The 12,396-nt window shown below is 39.6% G+C and overlaps 1 protein-coding gene across 3 annotated transcripts in view; it reads right to left on the reverse strand.

Annotated features, from left to right (window-relative positions):
• The window catches only part of KIAA0319 (KIAA0319 ortholog), a 56,197-nt gene that overhangs the window by 34,551 nt on the left and 9,250 nt on the right, over positions 1-12,396 (reverse strand). For all 3 annotated transcript variants that reach the window (XM_023919628.2, XM_023919629.2, XM_086842882.1), the window contains exons 2-3: positions 9,581-9,743; positions 231-1,000 (exon numbers count right to left, since the gene is read on the reverse strand). In XM_023919628.2, the coding sequence (XP_023775396.2) occupies positions 231-1,000; positions 9,581-9,659 (849 nt within the window). In that variant the 5' untranslated portion in view covers positions 9,660-9,743. The remainder of the gene's footprint in view (positions 1-230; positions 1,001-9,580; positions 9,744-12,396) is intronic.

Raw genomic sequence — 12,396 nt, forward strand, 5'->3', positions numbered from 1 at the left:
TCCTTATAATCTGATGGAAAAAAAAAAAAAGAAAAAAAAAAAGAAGTCCTTTAGTGATTCACCTGCCTCTTAAAACAATCCTATCCCCTTCAGCCACCTCTACATGGTAACACGTAATTACAATTGTAATATTACAAAGCAATAATCTAAGATTTTCAAATATTTGAAAACTAAAATAATTTCCAAATAGCCTTATGACACTCTGCCTGCTTCCTGAGGGGCAAACATACCTCTTTTTGCAAAGCATCCTCAGGTTGTGCAAGAAGTGGAACAGCTGCTTCCCTTTCAAATGTCTTCCCAGGGGGTGGTGTAATCTCCAGAAGGGACGACCTGTCTGTGGAGTGTTCATTGATGGAAGTCAGTTCAGAGTTATTTTTATTCAGAAGACTCTCTACCTTCCCAGCCTCCCCTTTCTTTTCAGCAAAATCTTCCTGGTTATCTCCATCATCACCTGTGGAAGTGTTGAAGCCATTTTCACCTGCCACCATGAGGCCCCAGTCAGCATAATCCATACTGTCCTTCTGCTCGTGTTTGATGCCCACCTGAAAGGGGTCCTGCTCCAACTCTTTATAATCATCAATGTACTCAGGTATCTCCTCAAGGCTGGGATCTTTTCCAAGCAGAGACAGCTTCTTCAGGCTACTCACGTCCTCTGACGGCTCATTCTGGAGTCCCACGGAGTGGACCATGCTTGGGATCACTTGCCCAAACCCTAGCAGTGAGGCTGGCCTCTGAGAAGGCCTCAGCACAAAGGTAAGGTAGGATTTGACAGTTTCAATTTTTTTAGGTTCACAATTGTCCTTGTGTTGGCAGCTCACGATGTAACAGCGCCGTTCAAACATCCAAGACAAGTCACAACCAGAGAGGTCACAACACGCCGCGATGCAGTCGGACACTGACAAAGCGTGAGGAACTCGCATGATTTTAGTGGTTTCTAAGTTGGGAGATATTACTGCACCTGAGTATGTGGCTCCTTCTCTGCACTGCTCACAACTGGAACCTGCAACAACACCACCAACATAAGGTACAGCACTACAACCAACCCATAATATAGTTTTCATAATATAACCATAAATGGCTTACAATACAGAGACATGTGGTAGCCTCTTTAAAAAAGCTCATCTCCTTTCACTAGCATCACCATTACCTTTTTAAAGCATGTCCCTTTGCAGTACTATTTGTACTTTGGACGATTTTTCAGTGTAGGACCTTGACATATTTTGCAGAAGTACCTTTTACTCCTACACTACAAATTCAAATACATAGAGATGAAAACAAGTTGCCAATACTTAAAAACAAGAACAGAGAATTAAAATAAATAAATAAATAAATAAATAAATAGGTACCTTCATTACTACCATAACATGTAAAAACATGTCTTAAAATGCAAATAAGGTGCTGTAGCATGTTATTATTTCACTTGAGGGAGAAGGGAGCAAAACTCTAAATAGGAGAAAGATTTGCCATCTCATCTGAACGTCATGAAGAGTTCCTCACTCCAACATACTAACTGGTCTTAATACAAAACCTGGATGAATTTCTCAAACTTTTTCTGCTTTACCCACAAGTTCATGTGAAAACCCAAGAGCATGCTCCAGTATGGAGCTTTTTCCTTTATTTGCAGTAAAGCTGCAATCTTTTAACATGACAACAGAATTATTTTCATAGCACATTACAGACTGAGTGTGAAATGGTCAAAAAAAAGCATGAATCAACATGCTATATATTCCAGTCAGTTTTTAACATCTTTTCTAGGTGTTTTTTTCCCTGATATAGCTACTCTTCAGAATTCCTCTCCCTAAAATCTGATTATGCTTCAAGAACGTTGAGTAAAACCAGAAAATTATTCACATTGGTTTTTATGACTCAATGAATGAAAGCAAACATGCCCCTACTGTGGAGCTAACACAGGAATGGAAGACAAAGATGGCATTGCTTTGTTGCTCTTTATTCACAATACTATAGGTCAGGAAAAATGAAATCACAGAGTAGGAATAGGCTGGCAATAGGGGTTAGGTGTGAATATGAGCTGCAGAGATTCTCTAACAGATGCATGTGTTCAGTCCCCACCACCTCATCTGGGCTGAACTCCTTCACAATACATGGTCTGAATACAGCTATCAAAATATATGTGAGGAATCAAACTTCCCAGGAAGAATGTAGAGCTTGAAAAGTAGGTTAGTCCAATGCAAAAAAACCCAAAAACAAATCAAACAAACAAACAAAAATTTCACCACATACTGAGGGACATAGTGGGAAGGATGGTTTTGCAGAGTTGTCTGTGTGGGGTAAGGAAAAGCATGAAATGAAAAAAAAATTTAAAGATTGATGACTTGCAAATAGATATAGCTGAATAGGAAGCTGACAAAATGGATAAAGAGATTCAAGTACCATTTTTCTTACTGCAGCCACTCCTTCACACAGAGATAGGATGCTGTCAACTGTTCCACTTTATACTTTCAGTGAAAAAAAAAATCTATCCAGGGAAACATGCACTTAAAACCATCTATCCTATTCTTACACAGCCCCAACATGAAGCATCCTTATCTGTACCCAGAAGATGCTCAAGATTTCTGCATTTCTTTTCTGTTATACTGCATATAAATATTTCCTCTACATTCCCTTTTATCTCCAAGAACATAAGGCCCTGGCAGATACTTGGAATTGTCATCACAATTTTTCTGTCTTTCCTTTGTCTGCACAACTTAGAACAGGAGAGCCAGACAAACTCTGGGTTAAAATGAAGTATAGGAGTGAGGCATCCCATTCAACCATTCTGTCCTTTTACAACTCATATGCATTTAGCTAGTCCTATAAATCTGTAGAGAGATAAGAAACAGGCCTTTAAAAAGGGAAAACAGAAACATGACTCTGTGCAAATATGTAAAAAAATCATTACAATGAATACTTTAGGAACAGCACTATTAATGTGGGCCAAAAAGCTCCTTTGATGAAAGCTCCTTTCATCTCCCCCACTTCTTTAACTTATTCCTGAAAGTGAAGAGTGTGTTTAAAAAAAAACAACAACTGAAGAATTCACAATTTATTCATTCAGAACAGAATGGCCAGCAGTTCTTGTTTTAGAGCCAGGCCTACACAACTGGGACACTCCACAGCTCTAACCAGAGGCCAGACTTCAAGTCCTCAATAAGCTTCAAATCTCACTCCACCACTTGCAGTTTGACACATCAGTTATCATACTGCAGAGTCAACATTCCTCAAAATTCATGGTGCTTCCTTAGCCATAGAGAGAAACAAGTCCAGCACATTCCTAAGATGATACATGACTTTGAACCTAGATCTCCCAGGCACGCAGCCTACCCACAAACCTTGGCTAGATGGAAGTTTCATCTCTTGCTTTTTCTAGCATTACACCTGAGTTGAATTGTAGCAGTAGTGCTACAAAGGATGCAAGAAAGGATGAATTGTATCAAGCTATTTCAGCCTCACACTGGCTGCGTCCACTAGTTATCTTCACATGAAAAATATACTTAGAGTGACCTTGATCTGATTTCTAATTTCATATTCTCTTTCATCTAATCTCCAGTCTGCAGTGGACTCAAATAGAGACAGTGAGGTCTCTTATTTACAGAAAATTTACTGGGAGTGTACCACATGAAAGGTCACTTAGTAACATTTGTATCTGCTACAGTATTACTCACCGTGTAAGGTCATAGCACAGAGATTTTATTTTAGTTAACTGATCACAGGAATAAAACCACTGTTCTACTCTGACGGCAAAAACCAGCATCATGCAATTCTGTTTGTTTCAGAAGTACTCATTCAAGTTATCAACAGGTAGACTGATACCCTTTGTTAAAAGCCCTAAAAACCCACTGGAACATGAGTTCCAGTAGCCTAAATACTTCTGCAAATAGCAGAAGCCTAAAACTTCTGCAAAGGTTAAGTGTTAGCTGCACCCTGTTACATATACACTAGGACAACACTGACATATCCAAAGACCTAGTCAGGCAAGATGGCTACCTTAAAAAAATCCCAACCTATATCTCCCACCAAAATCCTAATAGTCAAACTGTGGAATATAGTCTCATTTTAAAGATATTCCCTCCTTTCTTTGAGCTTTCACCTCTTTCTTGAGATTTCACCTCTTTTTGAGCTTCACACTTCTGCCCCTTCACATCTTGAAACAAGAGTCCACTGATGTCAAGAGCCCATCAGGAACACAGCTGTTCCCCTGTTGCAGTTGGCTAGAGACCTTTCCTCAAGTGGGCATGGAAACCTAAGAGTTGCTGTTCCTTATGCTTGCACAGCCATAAGCACTTGAACGACTTGGTGGTAAGTGTTCTTTAGTCAGTCAGTAGCAAATTGTGAGGGTGTGCTAACATTGAGGTCATCACAGCTAATTACCCCAGCAGGAAGCCCTGCAAGGACAGAACTATCCAGTCTGCTTGCTTTCCCTAGCAGCAAGCACTGTAAGAAGAAGCAGAAAGAAGGGGCAAGAGAAAATGTACAGTAACAGAGAAAAGCTCAGATTCAGATCTCACACCAAGAAAAATCACATTTCACCAGAATCCCACTACCTTTTTGCTGACAGCATAGCATTGAGGGTCCACATAGAACATTAACCTCACAGCCTAAAAGTCTCTGAACTACCTGACCATGGAGGCTCATAGGATGTAGCAGTTTGCTACAGGAAGTATAGGATTGTCCACGTTTTCTTGCCATAAGCTCCATCCACTCTCTTTTGGAAACTAGTTCTATTCTGTTTTTAGGCTTAGTGATTTTTATTTTTTTTTTAAATCTATCCAAGTAACTGTTACCTCATTTAGTGAATTTTGACATGAAAGACATTGTATCATTACTACTGCCATAATAAAACACTGAAACAATTTTGGTAAGTTTTTGGAAGGAAAATTAAAAAAGTTTTATTTTTAGTTACAGTCATCTAAGAGGAGAAATTAAAATTCCAATTTTCAAGCCACAGAGAATTTCCACAGCAGAGCTATAAACCTAAGCACATTTCATATCATAAACGATGAAAAAGGCTTATATTCCATCACCTTGGATAATGCCCTACAGAAGGTGCAGTCCTGGAAACCAGAAAAGCAGTATCACTGATATTTGAACATTTCAATATCTGAAATTTAACTATATTGGACTCTAGCAGCAGCTAACATCTATGCACACCATGAAAGCATTTTCATTCTTTTACGGCAGGCTGCTCTGAGGTTGTCGAGACCCTGACACCTCTCAGGTCTTTAAACACAGATACATATGTGATAACAAAGTACCCTTTTGGGTATTGGTAAAGGTGATGACTGAGGAACAGACAGATTAAAAAGTGCTCAGTACATAAAACCAAATCCTCAACACAAGCTATCAACAGTAATCTAGTTACATCTGTAAATAATGATCTGCAAAGCCATTATGGTCATTACAGCAGTCTTCACACTTCTTTTGTCCAGGATCAGTCATAATTAGTTCAGTGGGTCTGATGATCCTTTCCAAGTACTGTTTTCATTCCATGAATTGTCATCATCCCTGTTTGTCACTGATAAACCAACTAAGTGCTATTTAAATAGAAGGGGGAAAAAAATAAAAAAGAAAAAAGAAGGGCAGATGCACAGTTGCAACTATTGCTTCCCTCCACAAGGAAATACCAGACCACTTCCAACAGAGGTATGGACAATGTGAACTAACCTGGCATACGGCATAACTCACTATAATCTCAGAGATTGTAATCAAGCACTGCACCATCTTGAATCTCTGGAAAGACCTGTGTGAACCAGGACATAGAACATCTAGGCATGGTAGTATAAGCAACAAAGAATGCACCACACCCCCAGGGCAGTGGTTCCACTGTCATTTCAAAGGCATCCCTATATCTTAAAGTGTTCCTTGACACTACTGGCCTGGGCTTTACATGTTAGATATGTGGGAAGAAAAGGGTATTAATCTTTTTCAAAGTCCAAGACCAGTAGTAGCGAAGTGTGTTAAAAACTGAGGACTGGTAATGTATTTAGAAATACCTTCTGCTACAGTTAAGAAAAGGTCATGGGGGAAGGCTATCAAAGAATCTGGGAAATCATAGAATCTATATCTGGGCTACATGGGCTTGAAAACAGGACACTAGATGGCACAACACCTGTGACTGCAATTACCTAGCAATCACTGTTTATATTTTTGTTGGAGTGGTTAATCACAAAACAAAGCATACAACACACACACACAATATGACAAAACTGAGAGTAAGCCGTGAGAACACTACTCATAACATTTGCAGAAATGCATTTTAACAGCAGTGTTTGCAAGGTCTGCTTCAAATGCCAAATTAGAATATGCCTGCTCAAGATGAGAGCTAGACTTAATTGCTTCCAAGATACTGGAATCACAGTTGGAATCATGTTTCTGTGCTGGAAAACAATGTCTCCTCTCTCTCACAGAGAAAAAAGAAATTGATACATTAGCAAAAACCAATAATTAATGCCCAGAATAGCTGAAATGTATTTCAATATATGCTGTGTTCATTAATGAATGGATTCAAAAAAGTGAAAAGAGGTTTTAAGCATGCTAAGGACTGTCTACATGGATAAATTAGGAGCTGCATCCAGAGATTTTGGAACTCAATCACCCAAAATACATGAGATGTTGAGTGAGAGAAGCATGGTACACAGTCGTACCTATTGCTGCACTCAGCTCAAGCTTCCTGAGAGGCATGAACATTAGTCAGTGATGGGTATCTGCATCAATTAGGTTTATGTGGCAAATCTTGGTAGCTGGGGCAGGGGGAAATGGACTGTTGGAATGTCTTTGTGAGAGGACACCAGAAAATGCCCCATGTCAGGACAGACCCTGTTACAAGACTGACTTACAACTGGCCAAGACTGAGCCAAACAGGGACAGTGGCAGCTCTTCTGTGATAAGATTTTAGGAAGGGTCAAAAAGTCTGGCACAGCTGTAGCAGGCAGGAGGGAGAAGTAAGAAAATGTGAGAAAAGCCATGCTGCATACAACAAGGTCAATGAAGAAGGGGTAGGAATTGCTCCAGCACCAGTACAGGGATTCCTCTGTAGCTGTGGTGAACACCATGGTGAAGAACATTGTCCTGCTGCAGTTCATGGAGATCCACAGTGAAGCAGATACCTGCCCCTGCAGCCCATGAAGGACCCCACTTCAAAGCAGATGGGTAAGCCCCGAAGGAAGCTGTGAATCCTTGAAAAACCCAGGCTGGAGCAGGCTCCTGGCCTGAACCTCAAAGCCATGAAGGGGAGCCCAGACTGAAACATATTTTCCAGCAGGACCTATGACCCCGCAGGGGATCCACACTGGAGCAGCCTTTTCCTAAAAGACTTTCATGTGAAAAGGACCCATGGTGGAATAGTTTTTGAAGAATTTGAGTCCATGGAAAAGACCCCATGATGGAGTAGGGAAAGGGTGTGAGGAGAAAGGAGCAACAGAGAGGAAGCATTATTAACTAATTGCAACCTTCACTCCCTGGCTCTCTGAGCTGCTCAGGGAAGAAGAAAGAAGAAGAATTGTGAGTAAAGCTGAATATAAAAAGATGGGAGAAGTGAGGGCAAGGTGTTTTTATAGCAGTTCCTACTTCTCATTATCCTGCTCTGCTTAATCTACAACAAATTAAATAAACTTCACTAAGCCAAGTCTCATCAGCTCTTGACTGTAACTGGTACATGACCTCCCTGTCTCTCAGTTCATGGAGTTCTTAATTGTATTTTTCTCTCCCATCTTGTTGATAAAGAGAAATGATAGGGTGACTTGCTGTGTACCTGGCAGCCAGCAAAGGTCAACCCACACATTTATTAAAAGCAGTAAAACACTATTAGTCAGAAACCATCATGCATGAAATAAAACTAAATAAACATCACCTAAACAGGCCAGAGTAGCTCACCTCAATTTCTTTTAATGAACCAGACCATGTTTTTCAATATCCTTCCAACATTATTCATCAGTGAGGCTGTTTCTTTCCTCTCTCAGTGATGGAATGTCAAGCCTTTTCTTTCCTATATTAAGTAATTCTTCTCAATATCTTAATTTAAAAAAAGTGTTGTGATAACTTGGAGGTTCTTTTAAGAAAAGGTAGCCTTTGAAAGAACAAGCTCATGTGCAGAAAAAAACTGCAGAATGAACATCTAGCAAATTCCTGAGTCTCAGTCAATTTACCTTAAAGCCTGCACTAAAAAGAAGTCCTTTTGATTTGGAAGATGTGAGCATTTAATGATACATTGTAGCAAGCATATCCTGGAAATTAGCAGGAACCTCCCAGTTTAATTAAATTTTAATTGTATTAAAAATACTGCAGATTATTGAGATGGAAATAAATACTAACATTTTTACTAAAATAATATGAGCTGTTAGATTATATGATTCTCTAAACACTGTGAGCTGGTAGTTGAGATACAGGTTGAGGCTTGAAATACAGCCAACATTTTGAGAGCAATGGTCTTGTTCTAAAATAAGCCAAGAGAGCATAGCAAATTTGCAACTAAAAACAGATAACTTCCTATGTGCAAGTGGAAGATATTCTAATCTGCTAACAATTAACAGTATTATCAAAAGCATGAAACTGTGACATTCTCCACAGGCAAATTTCAGTATTTACTGCATGTTACTGTGTTCTGTTGAAGTTGCTGTGGTTTTCTTTTCTAAAGATACTAGCACAGACCCTTACAGCAGGTACTCCTGTTCACTACAGCAACAAAAAAGTCAGCTCCATGTTCTCTTAAAAAAGCATGGCACTATGAGAGCCTCACAGTGATCTTGTTGACTACCTTGAACCATATATAAGCTAAGATATAGTTAGTGCCTATCCTCCTCAGCTGTAGGCTAATATCTATTCCCTTTCATCCAACTTCTCCAAATTCAGCAGTCAATTTAAGCCTTAGCACGTTAAGCAAGTCTCTGCCTCAAGAAACAGCCCATTCTGTTTATAGTACAAGAGATGAAAGTCAGAAACAGTGCATTATTTATCTCAATTTCTGCTAATATGGATACTACCACTACCACCACAGATAGAATTCAAACAATATTTTGAAATAAACCCCACTTCATATATTTTTTTCAGCTACCATATCAAAACTACTTGCACTAAGTCTCTCTCTGACAGAGGCAGTATTAAATATCATTCTTCATCTGTCTGGTTATGTAAATAAATTACCTATTCCTGTGGCTGAAGCAGAAACTTATAGGACTCTCCTGTGTTTTTTGAAAGGAACCAGTGCACTCATGCTACTCATATATAAACCATTTTATGATAATTCAGAACAAAAATGTAGCTCACAACACAAGCAACATATTAGTCTTCAATTGCTCTCCTGCAACAGAAAAAGAGGGAAAACTCTTTGAACTCTCCCACCACCTACTCTTGCCCCATGCATCTCCCCCAAAACAGCCTGCTGAAATTGGCTTCAAACATCTCACATCTAGCTTCCTTCATTGCAATTTACAAAACTGTAACTTACTAAAGCTTTTCGCACTGAGGAGTCACAAGATTTCCCAGCTTTTGCTTTATTCATATTTATTTCACAGCTGTATACACACTCCAGGAGCATTTAATTCACTTGTTCTGTCTGGATGACTCAGACACAGAAGTAAACTCCTACCTGTTATTGTCCATAGGAACAGGCAGAGAACACCAGGTCCAAATGCCATGCTGCACCAGGAAGGCAGTGACAACTGCATTTCCAGCCAGTCGTGTGGAAATTATAACTCTTAATGCTGTGTTTTTTCTGATATTGTTTAGTGTCCTGCTGTGGCCATCAAGCACTGAAATAGACAGCACAGGAAAAAAAATAGGTCAGATGTGAGCATTAATTAGAATGTCACATTAAAAGACAATAGACAAGGGACATGCAGGCTTTATCATTACTTCCTGACTTCTTGATGGATGACATAGTAGATCAGGCACACTGAAGATACAGAAAAAAATTACCCACCTGGACATCTCTTTCTGTAGAGATACAGAAACAGCCCAGAAATATTTGTACTCTTGGGCTCTGGTACCTTAAACCCCACATATACTCTGTCTGCAGTTATCCAGACCCTGGTTTAGCTGTGACTTTAAACTAGGAGGTACTTTTAACCAAGGAACCACAGGCAGCACTGTCCCTGCTAAAATCCATGAAGGGTTAAGTAAGCTTTTGGGGCAGTACTAAAGCTATTCTTTCCCAGCTATCAAGGAAATGCAAGCAGACACTACTCCAGAATTTCTAGGGAGACATTCCTTGTCAGGACACTAAATTCTCCAAGTAAGGTATCCTAAGCAACAAATAGATGTAAGGAATGAATAGTTCAAAGCAACATTACTCATGCAAGATGCATGCAAGGAAAAAACTAGGTTAGCCAAACTCCCTCCACATAAAGGATGCTAAATGAATGCTCAACCAAGAAACACTTTTGTAAATGAAAACACAGGTAGTGTTTTTTTCCAGTGAACATCCCTTCTCAAGGCATAGTATCACACATTCATTACGACTTCCATATTTCAGTTGCCTATGTCTACATATGACAGAAATGCTGCTAAATGTCTGCTCTTGGCAGGTTTCCTGCCACACATAATTTTATATGATGAAAGACCATCTAGGTTTTTTCCCTTGTAAAAGGAAAAGTAAGTTACTTAGACAAGCCAGGGCTGAATGAGCTAGAGTAGAAATCCTAGCAGCTCAGCAATTGGACTCCTGTTCATCAGGAAGGGATCCTCTATAGGTGGCATGTCTCTAAATCACACAATCAACTGGACCCTGGTCTGCAACCTGCACTTCTGTGACTGACCACAGCTTTTCTAAAGCAAGACATGTATTTATCTCAAGACAAAAGGGACCAGATGTTTGTTTTGGGTGTTAGGAGTTCTATCAACAGCTGAGTGGATCAACTGATGGAGTAAATATTTCCCCCAGTTAGCTCATTAAAGAGTGTGGCTGCCTCCCTGAGGAAGCCAGACCAGCATGAGCTAAGTGAACAGGTGGCTTAACCCAATACAGTAGAATAAAAACTAAACAACAAAAAAAAGATTCAAAGACAGCACTGAGTCTGAGCTAGTTTCAATCCACACATTCCATCCCAGAGAATGCCCAGTGTTGTGATGCTGGGATTATAGAGACCAGTGATGGGAATCTTACTGGTATTGAAATAGAACTATATATCGCCACTGCTACATTTTGCCAAGTATAATGGATATTTGCACTGTGATTTCAGTATACTTTGCATTGCTTCACTAAATCAGAAATAGCATATCACAGTAAGTATCTCCACATAATGAAATCTGATATTAGACATTGCATGCTCTACACATAGAATATCTAAATGAGCCTGGTCAAAGAATACTGGACTCTGACAATTTCTCCTCAAGCCTGTGGTACAAGCACTAACTTTGCTCAAAACACAAAATGACTACAGGACATAACTAAAGCAAGGACTGTCTCAAGTACAAAAAGATAAGGCTTTGGGCAAGCTCCCTGTAAAACTAGGAGAGACTATTACTAACTTTCCAAAAGCCTGATACTTGACTTCTGTGACCTTAGTTCTATCCAACATAAAACAAAATCCCCTTCCTAAGGCAGCTGCCAGTAAGCTGGTCTCCCAATCTATTCCTATGTTGCACAATTAGAAAAATTATCTCTGATCACAAAAGGAAAAAAAAAAAAAAGGTCAAACACACAACACTATATTACTTCCACAATGATGCTATTTTAATATCTGTAATTAGAGGTTCTCTCAGGAAGCATATCCTGACAGAATACACATAGCTGTGCTCCTTTGTAGCAAGTTTAGTAAGATTTGACCTGAGAAAGGCAAAAGGTTGTCTGGATGCTTCCAGGTACTTCTTCTATGATACAAAATTTTCAGCAACTGGGCCATTTTTTGCTGTCTTGCATTACCTAATCCCTCTTCTGTCCCCCTATCAACTATAAACTTATTCAATTTTTTAGGAGACAAAAAGACCAAAAGTTATTATTTTTTTAAGCCAAGTCATTCTAAATGTTCCACTTATGCAGCCACTGAAATAGCCACTGAGCAGTGTCAGGATACAGGATCATTGGCAACTGAAGAGTAATGAGCACTTTTGTACAAGAGAGAAAGAGTCAGTCCTTTCCACAACATGGAGCCTTGTCTTTTGATTTCACTGTAAAGGTGAAGCAAACAGAATTGCTTAATTTCACACTGAAATGAGCTATGGAGATTAACACAACCCATCCACAGAATGGTTGAGATTAGAAGGGACTTCTGGAAGTCACCTTGTCTACCCCTCAGCTCAAGTGTGGCAGTCTGGAGCTGGATCCCAAGGACCATGTCCAGACAGATCCAGTATCTCCAAGGATGGAGACTCCACAACCTTCCTGGACAATCTGGCAATATATGGTCACCCTCACCATGAGAAAGTCTATTTATCCGGATCTCAGTTATACAGACAGGGATCTCC

The sequence above is a fragment of the Cyanistes caeruleus genome, chromosome 1 (assembly GCF_971803275.1).
Source record: "Cyanistes caeruleus chromosome 1, bCyaCae1.hap1.1, whole genome shotgun sequence".
NCBI lineage: Eukaryota > Metazoa > Chordata > Aves > Passeriformes > Paridae > Cyanistes > Cyanistes caeruleus.